At 33.1% G+C, this 21517-nt stretch overlaps 2 protein-coding genes across 2 annotated transcripts; both read left to right on the top strand.

The window, feature by feature from the left end:
- Positions 1-2867: 2867 nt before the first annotated feature.
- Positions 2868-7491, top strand: LOC107432458 (nuclear/nucleolar GTPase 2). The gene is made up of 10 exons (XM_016043608.4): positions 2868-3380; positions 3477-3606; positions 3867-4027; positions 4367-4468; positions 4577-4681; positions 4844-4972; positions 5513-5653; positions 5820-5920; positions 6517-6574; positions 7012-7491. The coding sequence occupies exons 1-10, from the start codon at positions 3018-3020 to the stop codon at positions 7342-7344; spliced, it is 1623 nt and encodes a 540-aa protein (XP_015899094.2). The 5' UTR covers positions 2868-3017; the 3' UTR covers positions 7345-7491.
- A 5663-nt stretch (positions 7492-13154) lies between these two features.
- On the top strand, positions 13155-21283 carry LOC107432452 (MLO-like protein 11). The gene is made up of 15 exons (XM_016043600.4): positions 13155-14312; positions 14961-15018; positions 15153-15388; positions 15565-15681; positions 16039-16099; positions 16971-17065; positions 17639-17713; positions 18223-18308; positions 18981-19030; positions 19387-19427; positions 19677-19847; positions 19989-20024; positions 20133-20200; positions 20294-20354; positions 20551-21283. The coding sequence occupies exons 1-15, from the start codon at positions 14187-14189 to the stop codon at positions 20938-20940; spliced, it is 1671 nt and encodes a 556-aa protein (XP_015899086.1). The 5' UTR covers positions 13155-14186; the 3' UTR covers positions 20941-21283.
- Positions 21284-21517: the final 234 nt, after the last annotated feature.

The raw sequence follows: 21517 nt of genomic DNA, 5'->3' as shown, positions 1-21517 counted from the left end.
AATTCAAAAATAAAATCTGATTACCTATTCTGAGTTCCTATTGTGATGAGACGTTGCACCTAGTAGGTTGATGTATTAGGCTTTATGGCATGCTTATGTGTCCTTTTTTCATTGGAGCGTGCATGTTGTCATGTTCATTGTTTTGTCTTTCCTCAAGATTTTCCCTCGAAATTTCGTTCAGTTGAGTTGACTCACCTTCCTCACTAGTGTGCCGACTTGATCCGACTGGGTCTTAGCCTCTGTTCGCTTCTGATTCCCCGCCTACCTTGGTGGCTTTGGCATCCGGGTTCATCTTTTGGGAGAAAGTACTAAATATTTCTCCTCGGGTTATTTCTCCCCTTCTCAGATAGTTGTTCTCCTTAACCATCGTATAAGCACCAACCTCAGACCGAATCCATGGACCATACTGGTCCCTTTCAGAATCTTACTTGATGTTCTGTGGGTAAGGGCAAGAGTTTTTGTCGTGACCAAGCGTAACAGAATTCCGTCATTCTTTCATAAGCAAATTGAATCCAGGTACCACCTTCTCTCAACTTATGGAAAAACCCTGTTGGAATGGTTCAGAGATGTCCACCTCCACTTGTATCCTCATATATTTCAGGCCTATGAGGTTGGTTTTGGAGGTGCATTCACAATTCAGGACTTTATGGAATAACCCCCCTATCTTCGTTGCATTTTCTTTTAAGAACTGTAATGGGAACCCGTGAATTTGAACCCAGAAAGTGGACAAGTTGAAATTTAGATTATCGAAAGTGAGCTCCGATTTCCACTCCTTCATAACAAGATGAGCCCCATCTATTGACCAAAGCCTCTTATTCCATATTCTATTTTTGTCAGATGCTGACTTGATACAGAATAGGAAGGTATTTGGCTGTATTTGCTCTACTCTTACCACATCGTCAGTAAACCAGATCCTTCGTATGATGGATTAACCACGTTTTTCCGTATGACCTTTTCTGTCATCACTTTCCCAACCAGTTTTAGCTGGGAGATTCGGAGGGCATTCTCCTCGTATGCTACTAGCTCCAACTGAGGGACGTCTCTATGAGGCAGGTGTTTGAGAGTCCCGTCCATTGCAGTTGAGAGTCCCGTCCATTACTTGAAGTGTTTTCAATAATATCATGGGAGTTGAGTAGGTAAGAACAGCTTCACGTGGATGCAAATTAAATCATATGTAGCAACAGAGCACTACCAAAAATATAATTACCCCATTATTAGTATTTATTGGCTTCCCCATTTCAAACAAAGTTTTCTTGATTTCATTGAAAAACATTTTCGGACACCGAAGATAAATTTTAGCTAAACTTTATAAATGTACGGCAAAAAAGCAAAAACTAACTAATTTCACAGTTGTAAACTTACTCAAGGACTAGTATTTCAAACATTTTGTCAAAAAAAAAAAAGAAAGAAAGAAAGAAGTATTAAAGGGAAATACTAAATAAAATAAAATAAAATAACATATTGCCATTTAAAACTTGCACAACGACACATACAAAACAGTAAACACTATGCTTTTGCAAACTAATAATTTAATATAAAAAATGCATATTTTGGATATAGTTGGAATTTACTTTTTAATATTTTCGAAAACATGAAATGACGTATTAAAATGGGACTTGAACAAAGGGGAATTTGATCCAATATCCTTTTTTGAAGGGCTCTAACGAAATCTACTCCTCCTTTTTAAAGTTTTTTTTATTTATCCCTTATTTCCTATTTTACTCCCAATAAAGTAAAAAATTACTTCACTTTCCTTTTTTCATTCCTTCGTTTCGAGATCCCATATGCAAAAACCCAACAATATTAGAGCCAAATTTCTCTTATGCAAAAACCCAACAATATTGGCAAAAAGTCAAAATTGCTAGAAGAAATGAATATACAATGCCTAGCATCATCAACCCATGTTTAAAACTATTGAAAAGTTTTTAAAGTTTTCAACTTTTTCGGCCATAATATTCAGAAACTTGGTCTGCCCCACATTATTACTCCCAATTCCGCCTAGGGCAAAAATATCAAAACGAAGCAAAACCCAATAAATCTAATAAAAAGGGAAAAAGAACATGCTTGGAACCAAATTTTGAGATGGAAAGCGGTGCAGGAGCATACGGTTGCGTGAAGAAGGCGAAGAGCAATGCTACTAGGATTTGTATTTTGATGGTGCTTTTTTCTTTCATTTCTTTTTTTTTTTAATTAATTATGCCTTGTCAAGAACCAGCTTTAAAAGTTTGTTAGGGAATGTGGATGAAAGAAGGAAAGTAGAAAACTTTATCCAAAGCAAAAATGAATATTATTTATTTTATAGTAAATAAGGATAATTTAAGGATATTTGAAAATAGATAGGCAAAATAAAAAATATTTGAGTAGAGAAGGTATATTTCATCATTAGGCCTTATAAACAGGGGATATTGAAAACTAAGGGATATTGGGCCAAATTCCGTAAAACCACCGACTGATCCAAAACTCGTGGGCTTAGACCAACTTTTCTTACGACCCAACTCCATCCGGGTCCAAAACCGCTTTATATTCACCTCGTTGTCTTCCTGGAGATAAAATGAAGTGGATCTGAATCATGGTTTTATTACCAATTTTTTTTTTACACAAATAAAAATAATAATAAAAATTAATTTGGTAAATTATATTAATTATTTTAAAAATATATCAATCGTCGTCTTGCTGGAGATAAAATGAAGTGGATCTGAATCATGGTTTTTCTACCAATTTTTATTTTTGATACAAATAAAAATAATAATAATAAATTAATGTGGTAAATTATATTAATTATTTTAAAATTATATCAATTGGTTTTGAGCACATAAAAAATTTTTGGTATAACCGTAAATATAAATAGATGGTCCAAATATTTTAATTTTTTTTCCCCTTCCTTCGAAGCCTCTTTTTGGAAACCCTAGCTAGGGTTTTTAAGGGTTGGTGATCAGCTGGTGTCTCAGCTATAGAGAAAATTTGGAGGTTTATTCGCGGCTGGTAATTTCAGACTTTTTTTTTTTAATTTTTCCGTTATGGCGAAGAAGAAAGAGAAGAAAGTGAACATATCCGGTAATCCTAAGCATTCACTGGATGCGAATCGCAAAGATGGCAAAAACAACTCCCGGAGCGCCGCCACCGTTCGCCGCCTCAAGATGTACAACACGAGGCCCAAACGTGACCGGAAGGGAAAGATTTTGCAGCATGAATTACAGTCCAAGGAATTGCCCAACACCCGAATCCAACCCGACCGGCGGTGGTTCGGGAACACTCGGGTTGTGAACCAGAAGGAACTTGAATTTTTCCGTGAGGAGCTCCAGAGCCGTATGTCAAGCAACTACAATGTCATATTGAAGGAGAAGAAACTGCCATTGTCACTCTTGAATGATCACCAGAAGGTTAAAAAAAAAAAAAAATGATCAGACTTTTTATGATTGTGTTTACGTTCGAAAAATTAATGTGCTAAAAATGGTGTTTTTTTAATGATTTTGAAGCAAGCCAGAGTTCATCTACTTGATACACAGCCTTTTGAGGATGCATTTGGACCCAAGACTAAGAGGAAGCGTCCAAAACTCATGGCAGCGGATTATGATTCTTTAGTTAAGCACGCTGATGGGTCTCAGGGTAATTACCTTTTTTGTTCAATATTTAGAAATTCCCTCCTCTCTAGTGGGCTCGGCAAAGTTTGATGGATGTGAAATTTTCATTCTATTGCTTGCATTATTGGTCTCAGTTTGTGTAAACGATTTCATTTCATTCTATTGCTTGCATGATGGTCTCAATTTCTGTATGGTTTACTTCTATAAAAATTGAGTTGAAAAATTGAACCTTCTTTTTTTCCCTACCCCTTTCCAATAACATTTTCGTTTTTTGTGTATTTGTAGATGCATTTCAGCAAAAGTATGGTGTTGATGCATCAGCTGAAGGAAGTGGAGAAGATGGATTCAGAGACCTGGTTCGCCATACAATGTTTGAGAAGGGTCAGAGTAAACGTATTTGGGGTGAGCTCTACAAAGTTATTGACTCGTCTGATGTTGTTGTCCAGGTCAGTATCTGTCATTTCGTCCACAAACTAAATTTAATTCAATTGCCTTTTGCTGTTTTTTTATGGATACTTGAAATTCTACTAGTTTTATGATTAATGCCATGATTATAGTATATGATAGTGATATAGAAGAGTTGTTAAGCAGATGCTTCTGAAAAATTTAATTTAAACTTTTAATGCATTTTGCTAACTTTTTTTTTTTTTTTTTTTTTTTTTTTGCTTTTTCGATTATTCATCCATTTGGTTGCATTTTTCACAACAAAACACTGCTAATTCACTTGGTCAAACCTTTTCTGTCCTCGCTTCACTTAAAGTTGCATGCTTTTTTTGATGTTGCAGGTACTCGATGCAAGAGACCCACAAGGTACCAGATGTTACCACTTAGAGAGGCATTTGAAGGAGCATTGCAAGCATAAAAACATGGTTTTTTTGTTAAACAAGGTTTGTTGAGTTTTTCATGTGTTTCTAGTTCTGTGATTTTTCTTTTCTCCCTCCTTTCCATGATATCCCCTATACCTTCTTGGAAACGGTAACACTTAATTTTCTCAGTGTGATTTGGTTCCTGCCTGGGCGACAAAAGGCTGGCTTAGAGTATTATCCAAGGAATATCCGACTCTTGCATTTCATGCTAGCATCAACAAGTCCTTTGGCAAGGTACGGTACCTTTTAGATACTTCAGTATTACTAATTTTACCTTAATTTTCAATGAACTTTCAAATGTACGATAGCATATATTTTGTGGCACTTTGAGCTAACTGTGTATCCACTTTTTTCATATTTTATATGCAATATCCTGATTTTCTTTATTGTATTCAGGGTTCTCTTCTGTCTGTATTGAGACAATTTGCCCGCTTAAAGAGTGACAAACAAGCAATTTCTGTGGGATTTGTTGGGTATCCTAATGTCGGGAAGTCATCAGTTATTAATACCCTGCGCACCAAAAATGTAATATTCCTCTCTGTTTTGCCTCTTCTGATGTTGTAGTGCTTGTATTACTTCTAAAACAGCTAACTCACCATAGGTTTCATCTCTGGAGTATAATATTGTGGGCTTGTCCGTTTTGTTATGAGTTAGAAAATGCTTTTGTTTCGTATTTGGTATCTTTGCATATAAGGAAATTGAAATTGTTAAAATACATGTTTATCATGATACATTCTCTATCTTAAAACTGGAAGAGGGGGTCTTTTCTGGATGTTCTTCAGTTTACACATGATACTCACCTGGTCATTACTTTTCTTTAAATAAACCTAATGACAAGGTGGTATAGTTTGTGTTAGCGGTAGCCTATTTTGATTTTTGAGATGTATATATGAAAGAAGTTTGATTTCACTTATGTTTGAAAATAGATGCTTGATCTTTTTCTTTTCTTTCTCTATATAGCTTTTTGTTGTTTGTGTTGTCTTCGTTCTGATGATGGTGGTTTTTAATTCTAGCTGATCTGGTGCTTAATTTAGCTGATGTATTTTTCTGGTTCTTTCCCCACAGGTATGCAAGGTTGCTCCTATCCCCGGGGAAACTAAAGTATGGCAATATATAACACTCACAAAGAGGATTTTCTTGATCGACTGTCCTGGAGTTGTTTATCAGAACAAAGACACTGAGACAGATGTTGTGCTGAAGGGTGTGGTATGCTACTTTTGATATCACTTTTGTAGCTGTAGATGGTGAATTCATATATATTTTTACTTCTCTTCTCACATAAGTTCCATATATGCTTTGCTTGTAAAAAAATCATTCTATTCATTTGAAATGTTAATCCCCTAAACCCTAATAATATTGGTGTCATTACCAGGTGCGGGTCACAAACTTGGAAGATGCTGCAGAACACATAGGAGAAGTTCTGAAGCGAGTTAAGAAGAAGCACCTTGAAAGAGCATACAGAATAAAAGACTGGTGAGAACCCTATGGGTTTTAATATTATTGTACCCTTATTCAAGTTCTAGTTAGTTGTAGATTTCTTTAACTTTTTCTTTGTATGTGGTTTATACATCGTCCAATAATGGCCTTTAGTAGTAACTGCCCTGAGTTGTTTTTCTTTCATAGTAGTAGCCATCTGTTTTTGTGGAAAATATGCAAAACTGAGTTGCTTGTGTTTCAGATTATGCATTTTCCCTTATAGTGGTCCAATTTACTGTTTCTTAAAAGAAGTTCCGAAATGGGTTTATAATTTTTTTAAGAAAAAACCTGGTTTATTATGTTTATAGTGTTTATCATGAATTTATATGTTATTTTACTATAAATGAGATACTTTAAAAAAAGAGAAAAAGAAAAAATAGCACAACTGAGAGAGTATAGTCTTATGTTGTTAATTATCTGGCATATTAACTAAAAAATATTGGCCCCAAAAAAAAAAAAAATTTAACATTCACAAGTTCATCAAAATTAAAAATATTTGATTTGATTTTATTTTTGTTTTTCTTCACTGGAAGATTTCTATGTATCCAGAAGAAGAGTTGTGTATAACTATTTTTTAAATGGCACTGTTTCAGGGTTGATGATAATGACTTTCTAGTTCAACTATGCAAACTGACAGGCAAACTTTTGAAGGTAAAATCTCTATGTTTTATTGTGTGTGTCGAAAGGTCCAGAATTCCTGCTGTGGATGCTTGCAAATTTCTTTAGTTCAAATGTAGGATAATGATATTTTCCAATAATAAAGGAGGAATAGAAAGAAAAAACAAGGAAATGAATATCTAGACTGAGAAGACACCATTGTTAAGGATGGAATTTTTCCTTTTTTTACGCCTTTCATCTGCATCATTTTCATTGAAGAATTATGTATTGTTGAAGTCACTATCTATCTCTTAAGCTGTGGTTAGAAAGTATCAAACTCTTTAATTCCCCAACATTATACAAACCCTTGCAATTATTTGTCAAATTAAAGAGTTACATTTTGCACTTTTTTCTGTCTTCCCTTGCTGGTTTCCAGCTATATTTTTGTAGTTAGAAATGCTTATTATATCATTTTGATTGGCCGCTACTAGGGTGGTGAACCGGATTTGATGACTGCGGCAAAAATGGTTCTCCATGACTGGCAGAGGGGTAAAATACCATTTTTTGTGCCACCTCCATGTCAAAAAGACGAAGAATCAGAGGGACCCAATGTTGATAGCAAAGATGAAGATGCAGAGACCGATAACAACCAGGCATCTGCAGCTTTTAGAGCCATTGCAAATGTTATTTCGTCTCAACAGCAAATGAGTGTCCCTGTTCAAAGGGATCTCTTCAGTGAGGCCGAGTTAAAGGGTGAAACCGCAGAGCAACTTCCAGCAACCGAGAGCGACTCAGATCACCAGCTACCAAAAATAGAGTCATAGATTTTATGTCAAAACAACGTAGTACAGTAATGTTCTTTTTCTTACCGTGTTTTGTTTTCTAATCTTTTATTTTAGATGAGTGTAATATTTATATAAAAATGGAGATTACAGTGTAGTTGATTTTGATAATATATTTATTTTTTCCAATGGAATGTAGTTATTGAGTGTTTGACATGTCACACCATCTAACAATGACATACGCGGCAAGAATTTTTAGGTTTCTTTTTCGACTTAACACCTTTTTCATTCAGTAGTTTCAATCGCATGCAAAATTCCACCCCGATACTCATCAATTAAAGCATTGCCTTGACTTTGGTACCCTTTTGAAAAAGAATTAAATATATGTACATGTATATGTTTTTTAGGCTCAGAAGAATTAGAAAGTTAATGTTTTTGAATTATTGAACATAAAGCTCTACTTTAAAAAAAATATTAAAAAAAAAAAAAAAAGTCATTGAATCTGAGAGATATGAAATGAGACCATGCTTGGATTGAACCTCCCACAAGATTTTGTCCTCTTTTCAAGCTTGGGGCCCCATTAAAATGGAATGGCTTAAAGTTTCAACCATGTGTATTTGTTCCACTTATCTGAAGATGGCATTGTCTGGAAACGATTCAACGACTTTTTTCACTTTTGTCTTCAATTAATTTAAAAAAAAAAAAAAAAAATTTGTTCTTGGAATTTGCTTCAGAATTCAACTCGAAAATCACTTCGTCTACCAAATGCTTAGACGTGGTCATTGTTTGTACAGTTGCTCAGATGATGTTCATCTAACTGATGAGACTCGTATCTACCAGCTACTGTTCCTAGTTCACTGGTTGGCTCTGTTTCACCACATGCCCTAAAACTCAATTTAGCGCACCAGTATCTCCTAGTTTTTCTTTTGGGTCAGAAATCACAAACTCATTCATTCCATGATTTTATAAGACCATGATTTAAGTGCCATTTGTCAATTGAACCAAGCACACCAGTTGGCTCCACAAATCTCTGGTTAGGTTTGCAAATATTTTCTGCATACAATCATTTTGGTCAGTTCCTTGATTATGCAGGCTCCACAAGAAGCTGGAGTTTGATACCATAATGATTTATAGAAAAGTGCTGGTATTTATGATTGAATATGATCTTAATTGTATCAATCCATTGAACCATGATGAGTGCGAGGACCACATTAGGGTGGGATCCGGCCGTATTTAAGTTCATATAGTCACCTTTATATGTTTGAATATAACTAGACTTCAATGCTTATTATAGAAAAATTATACCTATAGATATTAAAGTTTAATTGAAATAAAAGTTTATCACATACGTGATTCGAAAGTATATACATATATTAAGCTCACTTTAAGACGTTTTTGCAAAACATGTTCTTCAAGTTTAACAGTTTCAAGTTCAATATGAGTGCTTATACTCCATATGTTATAGAAAAAGTTTTTCAAAATATTTAATTTGTATATATTTAAGGGTCTCGGCCTAATTAATGACTTCACAGCTTGGCAATATTGCTTTACAGGCAGAAGTAGCATATACTATAACAGGGAATCGAAACTGGCACGTAACTAATGCTTGGTTAGGGTGTAGTTGTCATCATCCTTAATATATAGATTATAAGGATCTTGTTTCTAAATTATTCTAATAAAAGCATAATGTTATGAGCAAATTCACGTTGTAGGGTCGGATAGAAGAGAGCTTTTAATAAAAACCAATAAATGAAAGACAATCACGTTTTAACGGTTCTTGCCTTGACATTCCTGTGAAATACTATGCTAGCCAACCATTGTTTCTCACTTTTGGTTATATTTCAAACTTCACAGCAAATGAATTCACGTGCAAAATATAAGTTTTAATTAGAAAATAAAGTGGATGTACATACATATACATAATTGTATGTATCACCCAAAAAAAAAAATAAAAAATTGTATATATATAATGTCCATCTGCTTTGAAGGAACAAATCAAGTGACAAAAATCATCCTATACTTTAAAATCACGATGTAGTGATTTGAGCGAACTAATGTATATATTTTTTAAAGAATATAGTTTTATGCATGCGTACTATAAAAGAAAAATTATGATTATTAAAAGTCTATATTATTTCTTTGGATTAAAAGAAAAAAAAAAAACAGTTTCTATTTATATATATATATATATATATATAACATTAAAGAAGTAAACAAACCAAAATCAGTAGCTAGCATAAAATTTGATGTTAAAAATGTGAGATAAAGTACATCATCATATTGTCAAGAGTGACAAATGCTGCATATGATCATCATGTGATCTGAGAAATGTCAACAAGATTTAATTAAAACCATCTTATTTCTAGTAGCTACAAGATTTAATGGATAAAATATAAACAGCTATGACTAAAAATTGCTCAACTTTATTTGCCCATTTGCCCATCATATAATTCAAATTTACAAGTCGATATTTATTACTTTAAAGAATTTAGAATCATTATCTTAAAAATCTAATAAATTTGCCACCAAAACTTATCACTGCTTATTCATTAGAAACCTTTGGAGTTGTTTTCATTTTTGATTATGGGTATCTCTCACTACTTTTATTTATTTGTCTTTTTGTTTAATTTCCCTTTATTAACCTTCACACTACTTTTATTTGTTTGTCTTTTTGTCTAATTTCCCTTTATTAACCTTCACAAAAGGTTTCTAACAAATAAGTTATTTCACTTTATTTCACCTTTTAATTAGCACCGCTAGGTGTGGACCTTTACCTTTGTCAAAAAGAAAAGCTGTGGACCTATATATATGTAGAATTTTTACTTTTTTTACTACCCAATACTATGGTCCTCCAAATTCATCCAAAATTGATCACCATGTAATGTTAAATCACTATTTATAAACACTCCAATATTGTAAGCCATATGGTGGATTGTGGGGGAAAATTTAGCCACAAGAGTCACTAGACTAGTGCAAATATATATGGTGGTCCACCGGCCCCATTAACAATATTCACAGCTCGGCAGTCGGCACAGTACCACTGCTGGTGAATGCGAACTGCAGTGGTTAGCTAGGCTAGCTATAGTTGCTTCTCCTCTTGGATTACTCAGATACATCCATGGCCTTGCTATATCACAGCTAATACAATACGAACAATTGCGTGTGAAAAAAACTGTACACAAACCTAACCTAACCAAAAGCTTAATGCTAAATAGTTTTGTAATAATTAGCAAATTAGTTAACCCTTCCCATTCACAAATCAAGACAAATAAATATATAGTTCTGATTTATTTATTTATGTGTAAAAATTATGATCGATAAGAGTGCAAATTGCTTTATATATATATGGCCTCAGAATCAATGAGCTGACCCCAAGTGCGGCAACCTTGGTCCCTTCACAATAATGGAGTTGATTTTGAACCTTGGCTTTTTCTCCATCACCAGCTTGTGGTTGATAAAATTCCCTCAAGTTTTTATAGTAACAGTGGGTTCCCACCTATCATGTTACTGGATACAGCCAATATATGATTGAGCTCGTCGGCAGTTGGTTTCAGTCAAATAAATCCTTATCTTATCCATTTCAACAAATCTACGTTGAATTAGAATATTGCTATTGTGTAATAGTATGATAAGTAATATTTTTGAAATTTGAAAGGATGGAACATACCATTTTTTTTAGATCCTTTAACTTTGAATCCAATGATGAATAAGAAATGAATCCTAACATATGAAAGTCGAAACAAATTTTGAATGTATAATTTTGATATTGTATTAAAGCACCTTATACTTTGCATAAAAGCTCAAGTTTATATCCTATAGACTCAAGGAAAGAACTTGGCTACTATTTTATAGTGTGCATACATATATATATATATATATATATATATATATATATATGGGCATGTAAGTGCATAAAAACCTCTCATTTTCAAGTTCACTGTCGCATTCTCTTCTTTTTTTCTTTTTCTTTTTTCTTTTTTTAAAAATAAATTCCAATATACTACTTTCTTTTAGGAAGTGTATCTATAATCCATATTTATGTCCACAAACATAGGGATTCGAATTAGAATAAAGGGTGAGGGATTTGAATAGCTTGTAAAATAGAAGGTCTGAAAAGAAAAAGAAACAAAATAATATATATATTTGTTTTAAACTAAATTAAATAAATTTACTTTAAATAAATAAAAATTAACATATTCTTGGTAATTTTCTGAAGAAAGAGGGTCAAAGACTCAAAAGTATAACACGGTCATCATTTTGGCTCGTAGTGCTTGATGTTCCATGACGTTCAGGTATGGAAAGTATAATATACGGAATTACTTTTTTTAGTGTCTTTTTTTTTTTTTGTTTTTTTCCTATCCTTGTTGTTTTTTTCAAAGAAAAGTAAATTTGTGGGTCCAAAAAGTGACATATTCTTTTTTTTGGTAAATCAAAAAGTGACATATTCAGTAGCATAGCATGGCATGGCATGAATCCCTCCATGATGGTAGGAGTTTGGAAATTGGGAATATTTTTAAACTACAATTTTATAAAACACTACCCTTTTTTCTTCTTCTTCTTCTTCACCTGTCCCATTCAACTGGATTTTGTCCAACCACAAGTGCCATCTCAACTTCATACATACAATTTGGTCAAAGCTAGAATCTTTTTTTTTTTTTTTCTTCTAATGTCTTTTATTCTTTTTTATTTTCTTCCTTCCCTGAAATTATCCTTTTCTCCATTTTTCTGAGTAGAATACTAGGGTTTGAGTAAAATTTTCTCATCCATGTCCCCACTAGATCCCATTCCAAACATGTTCTTAATAGAAGAAGAAGCCGTATCATAATTTTTTTTAGAAAAAAAAAATAGAGTAAATAAATTTCAAACAAAATTCCATTCTTAATTTTGATCTCAATTATTGTTGTCCTTAAACATACTCCTCAAATAATGTCTAAATTTGCTCAGTTTATAATCAAGTCAATTTTTTTTTTTTTAATGCATTTGATAATGCATGACTTTAGGTGATGAAGCATATTTAATTAACAGAAATTACAAAGTTTTAAAAATACATATATATATATATATATATATGAATATTTAAAATTATTTCCATTTCATTTTTTTCTAAACCATGCATCGGATAATAAAAAATAAAATCTTGTGTTTAATACCGATTGATGTTATTAGGAATCTAGAATCTGATGAAGTTTAAATAATCTTTGTATACTTTCCAATCCTACAACAAAATTATATTATATGCAATCTAACAAGTAATTCACATGCTACATGTGAGTGTGTCTTATTTCAATGATAATTAACCAAAATTTTGTAGTTTTGTTTTTATATATTAAAACCTTGAAATTGAATTAATTTCACATGATCAGCGTTTTGAAAAAAATTATGTAACCCTTGGATATTTACATAATTCAAACAAAAGAACCCTCCATGTAAGTAATAAAAAATAAATTAAAAAAAATTGAATTACTATGTCCAAATATTTTTCCAAAGAAAAAAAGCAACACTTGAAGGACATAAATGAGTTTTTTTTTTTTTGTATTTTTTTATTTTGAAATATGTAATGTCATGTAAAAACCATATTACATCTTATGTAAACGCTTAAAAATTAAATATAAATATCAGATTATTATATATGTGTCAGAATGTGATTAAAAACATAGTTATATATATATATATATGTATATGTATATATTTTCTTATATGAATTAAAACGACGTCGGGCCTCATAATAAACAAAACAATCTCTTGTAATCTGGCTGGTCTCAATTAGAGAGTCAGAAGCAGATCTCAAATTCCCAAATCCCAACCAATATTATTGCTAATTTTTATTAAAAAAATAAAAAAATAAAGAAAAAGAAAAAAAATAAAGAAGGAATTGGAAAAAGGCAAAGTGAGATCTCTTCTGGTGAAGGTCAATGCTCATTTTTTATTTTCTTTAATTATTTTTTTTGGAAAAAAAATATTTTTTTGGGGTGTAAAAAATACGTCCTTTTTAAAATCCTAGAATCTTCGCCATTTCTGGGTCCTTAAAAAGTTTTTTGTTTCCATTCATACTATGTATGCATATGTAGGAGGGAGGGGGAGAGAGAGAGTGTGAGTGAGTTTTTTGGGGTGTCCAAACGTGCATTGTTTGAAAAAAAAAATAAAAATAAAAAAAAAGCTGCGGTTTTTAACGGTTTCCAATCCATTTTCGCAATGCGCTCTGTTTTTGTGTAATTTTATTTATTTTTTTTCGTTTTGAGGGAGATCCAAACTCAATGTGCGATTCTCTTCCAAGTTGTTTGTTTTTAAGGGCTTTGTTTTTGAGAATCCCAGTTCAATATGTAAAAGTTCTTTGAGAGAAAAAGAAAAAAGTTTGTGCATTTTTGGACTGCAAACAGAGGCTACAGAGTAAAGAAAAGAGAGAGGGAGTGAGCAATTACTTTTTTATTTATTATTATTATTATTTTTTTTCAGTTTTCAACTTCCTTGAAAATTATTCATACTCTGATAGTATCCGATTAGAGAAGGTACTAAAGTTGGCTTTTTTTTCTTTTTCTTTTTTTTAAATAAATATTTTGGAAAGGAGATTTAAAGAGTAGGAGGAAGTTTCTATAGACTCTTAAAATTTGTATGTGGGGGGTTAGGAGTTTGAAACTGTAAAAGTAGCCATGTTATTGTTTTGTATCTGTCCTGTGTGTCATATATGAGGAAAGAGAACAAGATATAGGATGTTCCATTCATATTCCCTTGGGCTGAGTTTTGAATAGTTTTGATGTGGTATGTAAATTTTGGATTTTCATCGTATACCCATTTGGAAAGTTTTTCTTCGAGATTGGTATGTGACAAGAATTTTCTGGAGTTTTGGAAGCAAAGGTTTACTGTCCTTTAAGGAGGGATTGTTCAAAATGTCAGAAAATGCAGAAGAAATGCGATCTCTGGCCTTGACCCCAACATGGTCAGTTGCTACTGTGTTGACAATATTCGTTGCCGTGTCTTTGCTTGTGGAGCGCTCAATTCATCGTTTAAGCAATGTAAGTGGTACTGGCATTTTTTTTTTCCCCCTTTGCTTTCTTCCCTCATGGTGCTATACAGTCCTTTCAAAGAACCTGAAGTGGGTTTGCTTCTTTTCTTTAATATGCTTACCGTTCAATCTCGAGCACGCTGGCAAAACTTAAATCTGTATAGAAATAAAGTTTCTAAGTGATAAAACTTTATCTTTTGATCAGAATTTTTCACTATTTTAGGCTGATGAGTGATGTTCTTTGAGAAAGAATTTTGAGTCTTTTGCTAGTGTCTTACTTCTTGATGTGAGAGCTATTGGTTAATTGTTTCACTTTTTTAAAGAAAAATAAAACTGCTCTGATTGTTTTGATTTCCCTGGTTCTGAAATGTTTTATAGTGTGATACTGTCTTCTAACATGATTTTAATTCCTTCATTCTATGATTTGTTGAATCCAATGAATGTTACACTAAGAAGCACATCTCCCTTGTTTTGTAATTGAGTTAGCTTCCTATATGGTATCAAATATCGTGTTGTGTTCACTCTAAGCTCCAAAGGTTTAAGAGTTTAGAGCTAAGGATTAAAATAGTAAGTTTAATATGTTAACTTCCTCCTCCTCCTTGAAGCATTTTGTTTTCTATTTTATTATTGAGTAATGATATTATTCTGTTTTTTCTAGTGGCTACGGAAAACTAATCGAAAACCCTTGCTTGAAGCAGTGGAGAAAATGAAAGAAGGTATCTAACTAAACTCTGTATTCCACCATGTCCATGTGTCAAAGAAATTCCCTCACAAGTGGCTTTATGAAATAGTTTAAAAATTCTCATTCTCCTGCTTTAATAGCTTCCGTATTTGCAACTTCTGTCTCCAGAGTTGATGCTGCTTGGATTTATATCTCTCCTTTTAACGGCTACCTCAAGCATGATAGCTAATATTTGCATTCCGTCAAAGTTCTATGACAGCAAATTTGCTCCGTGCACCAGGTCTGAGATTGATGAAGAAATTGAAGATAATTCATCCGAGGGCCGTAAACTATTAATGTCTTCTATTCTCTCTCATTCGTTTAGGAGAATGTTGAATGGAATGGATCGAAATACCTGCAAAGAGGCATGTCCCTACTCTTAAAATAAATATATAGTGTTCTATACTTTTTTAAACAATTCTGATTACTCACCCTTCAATGGGTTCTTGGAAGTGATTAACATTTTCATCTCCTTTTCCATGAACAAATTGGTGCTTTGCGGAGTGGATTGGGGTAATTTGAAGTTAGTTCTGTTTCTCAGGGTTATGAGCCTTTCGTTTCATATCAAGGTCTAGAGCAGTTGCACCGCTTCATCTTTGTTATGGCAGTAACACATATATCCTACAGCTGCTTAACTATGTTGCTGGCAATTGTGAAGGTAAGGAATTGTCTGCCATGGTTGCAAGTAAACCAATTTGAGATGTCTGCACCTATTTCAGAATTACCAAAGCAGTTATTTTGTTCACACCCCCCCCCCCCCCCCCCCCCAAAAAAAAAAATGAACAACAATATTTGACCATATTACATATAAGAATGTCAGATCTTATTGATCCCATTTTGTTGGTAATTGCTATATGGTTTGAATCATCCTGGTCTAGATTTTTTACATTGGTGCTTAAGCTAATAGAGTACTGCAGACAAGGGAAAGTTACTAAGGAGCCACCAAACGGAGTCTGTTCTTTCCTGATACTGTTTTCTAATTTTATCTTATTGTTCTTCATAACAATTTCACCAGATCCACAGTTGGAGAGTATGGGAGGACGAGGCTCACATGGACCGGCATGATTCGTTAACTGGTAATAAATAGCTGTCTGTTTATTGTTGCCTCTATGTTATTACATTTTTCATTTTCCTGGATTTTGATTCTTCATCACTGTTTTGACCCTGACACTTGATTGTTTTATTTGTAATCCACTGAAATATTTTGGTGCTAGAATTTTTATGGGCTATGTGATCTTGTTTCCACTATGTTTATATCTATAAGAATTAGGGTGCAGGTTTATATACCTGTTAGAAATTTATTTAAAAATTCTATGGACAATTAATCGGTTATGGATGATGAAAGTTTATGTCATATAGAACTAGCTATCTAGACTTTGGTTCAGGCGGTAAGGGTTATTCAGGTGAAGCCCAAAAAAAGGGTTTGTGTGGAAGCAGCAGTTGTGTAAGAGAAGAAATCAAGTACAAATCATAAATCTTAGTACTCTTACCATCTTATAAACACTCAGGTTTAGGAGAGAAGATGGTAAAAGAACAAAGAATGATGCATTTCTCTTCAGAGATGATGCATTTCTCTTCAGAGATAAAACGATTCATTTAGCCAGATGATATGTTTTGAAAACGGGCAAAAAACATAAATATGGGATGTCAGATACTATAATTGTTTATATGCATCATTGGTGAAAGTGGATAGACTAGAGTACTACTTGGGTAACTATTGAAAGACATAAACTCTCTTCTACAAACACCAACCCACCTTCTCCCCTTCTTATAATGTTACTAACACTCCAATGATAGGCAAGACAAGTAGGTATAAGTATTCATATACTTTATTCTAACTACTTAACTCTGTAAGTATTTAGATCCTTATGATGTATTTTTTGTGCTTGATGTGCTTAAGCATACTTATAGATATAAAATAAATGACTAGTAAATATTTTGTACCAGAAATTACGAGAGAGTTGACAATGCGTAGACAGTCAACCTTTGTCAAATTCCATGCATCAAATCCTCTGCGCAAGAATAACTTTCTTATATGGGTGGTAAGTAATCTTTTTTTTTTTTTTTTTCCTTTTCCTTTTTTGGCTTCAATTACATTTATTCCTCCATTCTTTTTTGTGTTCTACATCATTCATATTGATTAAACTGTAATTTGAGTGGAATGCAGCTTGTAGGAAAACTAACTAGCTGATTTTGAAACACCCAATAATTAATACTAAATGGATTTGTTTGGAAGTTGATGATACGGTAAAAAAAAATTGTTGCAGACAGCAAAGGACTAGAGAAAAAGCAACCTAACTTTGAAATTATAAATTTGGTTTTTCTTATACATGGTGGTTGGTACTTTCAATAGACTACTCTATTTTTTGTCAATTCTTAACTTTATGTTTCTTTGACTAAGCTGCTTGTTTATTCTTATTATTTCTTTTTTTCTTTCTTTCTTTTTTTTTTTTGGACTGGTTAGAGTCGAGAATATTTGGAACTATGAGCATTAACACCAACCTGATATTAGGAAATTGATTGTTCCCCATACATGTCAAACTCATACATAAGAGCAATATTTCTGGTGTGCCATAACATAAGAAATACTTAAGCGGGGGCTTTTTCTCTTGCAGACCTGCTTCTTCCGGCAATTTGGGCGTTCCGTGGTTCGTGCGGACTACCTAACACTGCGCAAGGGCTTTATCATGGTATGCAATAATATCATCCTTTATAAAATTAGAACAAATCTCCACAATGGCTTTGCTGTTACATTTGTTTTATTTTTAGAGACAGCATTTGGTTTACACTGATGTATTTATAAATTATAATTTCATAAAAGTGTTATGGTCTTGAATATGGTAGTTGCAGAGCTAAGGTTCTGTATGAAAATATGTTTTATATTACAAAAATCAAACCTTTGTGCTGTTCAAACTTTTTGGCAGAAAGAACAATCTATTCTTCTCACAGTGAAGGAAAGATGATGTTATTATTTTTATTCCACAGCGTTTCAGTAATTTAATTCTCGAGAATCTTCTGTAGGCATTTTGATAATCATATTCTAGGTGATACTTAAAACTTTGATTCCGTTTCAAGTCACCACTAGTCATGCTAATTGTTGGAGTGGTTTTCCAGAATCTATGTTGCTACTGTTATGTTAAAAATACCAGTCTATTTACTGCTTTATGATATTCACTCTTGCTCTTTTAATTTATGGCAGAATCACAACCTCACACTGAAATATGATTTTCACAGCTATATGATTCGCTCTATGGAAGAAGAATTCCAAATGATAGTTGGTGTGAGGTAAGTAACAAATCTTTTATTAATAAAAATGAAAATGGCTAGTGCTGCTGCATTGTGAGCAAACTATTTTATCGATACAATCCGTTAAGTTGACTTCAACCAATGCTATCATTCAAAATTGCCTTTGTAAACAAGATTATGCACATTTCGGGTGCTTGATGAGTTGAATTTTTTACAGTCATTAGTTTAAATAAATGGTTACTGAAAGCCCTAGATGTTAGGAAAGATTGTAAGTTTATGTTTCAACACTTTTCTGCAGTATGGTGTCCATGCATTTGAGAAATATAATTTATTGGCTTTTCTTGAACAGCTTAAACATTTAGAGTAAACTGTTGAAGTTTTGTTAACATTAATTGTTCTTTAGCTCTTCTACTCTTCTATCTCAAAGACCATGCTTGCATGTTTCTATGTGCGGTGTGTGAAGCCTCTATGAGAAAGGAGAAAGCATGATGGAGTAACCACACTTACTCTCTAGAAGGGAAATAGAGATTTCTTCAGCGCTAATCACAAAATAAGTTTAGCATAGATCAAATCTCTGCTCAATTGTCTTTGACCCGTTTCTAATTTTTGGAGTCACCATGTTTTATTTTTGGATATTTTCACTGGATTTTCATAATCATGTTCCATTGAGAAATTGACAGCTAAAATTCCTCTTTTTTTAATTTCTTGCAGTGGTCCACTATGGGGATTTGTCGTGGCTTTTATGCTGTTTAACATAAAAGGTATGGCAAAAGTATGGAATGAGGCCAAAATGAGTTGCATCTTGTTTATAGGTGGAATTTTATAATTTTGTGACTGATGCTTATAAGTTATTCATGTACTCTCAATTATTCCCAAGTGACTCAGTTTATGGTAGTTTTAAGCTTGGCAACTCTTGGTATTATCTATCCAAAAAAAATAAAATTAAAAAAAATAAAAAGAAAAAAGAAAATAAATAAGAAAGAAGAAAAAGTCTTGGTATTATCATATGTGGCTTGTTTCATGTTATTATATGTCTAGACACAATCATTACATGCTTAGATTATATGTGGTCTTGAAACTTGTGATAATAATTGAATATTTTCTGTACTTATGACAGGTTCTAATCTCTATTTCTGGATTGCAATAGTACCAATAACTGTAAGTTTGGTAACCTTATCTGAATGTGTTCTTGGACATTTTCTATATGCAAATTTATTCTTGAGCTACCACAGATGTGAATAAATACACTTGAAAACCAGTCTTACAATTAAGAATGTTATTCTAGAAGGTGAACTATAGCAACTAACAAAAAGGCATTTCTAAATAAGCTTTCCTCGGTCTTGAATCAAACAGATTCCCATGTGTTCTTCTATGCTATCTTATTTGATTGCATATTTTCATATGCAGCTAGTTCTTCTGGTGGGCACAAAGCTGCAGCATGTTATTGCGACCCTGGCAATAGAGAATGCTGATATAACTGGATTTTTCGCTGGAGCAAAGCTGAGGCCAAGGAATGAACTTTTCTGGTTTAAGAAGCCAGAGCTTTTGTTGTCCTTGATCCATTTTATTCTATTCCAGGTCACTGATGACAAGGACAACTATTATCTATGTTCTGATTGTTTTACCTTTAACTTTGTCCTTATTGGGACAAATTGTCTGGTTCTCTTACGAGTTTCTGTTAGAACTAATTAACATGATTTATTATTTTTATCTTTGCAGAACGCATTTGAACTGGCTTCATTCTTTTGGTTTTGGGTACTTACTTTCCCATGTCTAGAGTGTTGTTCGCTTCAAAGTGCAAGAACTGTACAGACATAGAATCTACGCAAGTTAACTAAATTTTCTTTATCAATTTCATTGCAGTGGCAGTTTGGGTACAATTCTTGCTTTATTCACAATCATTTTCTGGTGTATCTAAGACTTATTTTGGGGTATGCAAGAAATTCATCCTTTCATAGTGATCTACTTTGTTAAATATGATTATTGATCAAGAATTACATACATGCATTATTTTCATCTTGTAGATTCGCTGGGCAATTTCTTTGCAGCTATAGCACCCTGCCATTATATGCATTGGTAACTCAGGTATGCTGTTATTTATATGGTTATACACACCGTCTGAATATGAGACTAAGTTGCGGATTTTCAAGGAATGGCAGTATCTTGCAGATGCTTGGCACTCTTCCCTTTAGTATTTCCAGTCTTTAAACAACTGGTTGTTTTCTCCTTTCATTTTCATTCACCAATGTTTGACTGATCCTGTATTATTTTGCTGCTTTAGATGGGATCAAACTATAAAGCAGCTTTAATTCCCCAAAGGATAAGGGAGACAATCCATGGATGGGGAAAGGCAGCTAGGAGAAAAAGAAGGCATGGCATTTTCACTGATGACTCAACCATACATACAGATACAAGCACGGTGGTGTCAGTTGAGGAATACGATCAACAAATGCTTGATAACCCAGAAAATGTTCCAAATGAATCTACTGAAATTGAGTTGCAACCGGCTCCCAATGATTTGACCATTCTTCCACCAGTTGCTAATGAAACTTCAAGCAGGGTTGGTACACCCCTCCTCCGCCCATCTTCTTCCATATCTTCACCGGCTGCTTTGAATCTTCAGGCAGACAATATTACAAGATCTGCTTCAATGCCAAGTAGAAGGGGATGAAGAACCAGAAAATTTGACAAACCATGGTGATGATTACAAAGAAAAAGAAGCAGAGATCACATAAATTAATCAGTGTAGACTATATCAAAACTGCTAGGAAAAGAGAACTGTATTAAAATGTGCTTTTCTGAGTTGAGGAATTTGAACAGTCCATTCCTTCTACTTTCTGAAAAATTTGTATTAAGGGTGTGAGTTAGGAATACATGTATGTAAGTCAGTAACTAGTTGTATCATAAATTTCCTAGAATTAGTGTTATGAAGCTTAATATGTAACAGCCTCATGAAATGTTACTTAAACAAACAATTTTCACATACAGTGGCAATGATCTGGAATTTTATACTATATGCATTCGGATTTATTATTCTCTGCCAAAGTTTCCTTTTAATCTGCTGACCGCAACATTTGATATCAAAAGCATCCAGTACATCAAATTGGCATATGAGAGAGTAAAAGCCAACAATTTCTATCTTTGAATTATATTATTAGAGAATAATATTTCTTGTGAAACAAGCAAACTGATATTCTCTTTGAGCGATTATTATTATTATTATTATTATTGACTGGTAATTTTGATTA

The sequence above is a fragment of the Ziziphus jujuba genome, chromosome 11 (genome assembly GCF_031755915.1).
Source record: "Ziziphus jujuba cultivar Dongzao chromosome 11, ASM3175591v1".
Taxonomy (NCBI): domain Eukaryota; kingdom Viridiplantae; phylum Streptophyta; class Magnoliopsida; order Rosales; family Rhamnaceae; genus Ziziphus; species Ziziphus jujuba.
This window is presented reverse-complemented; position numbering and strand designations above follow the sequence as displayed.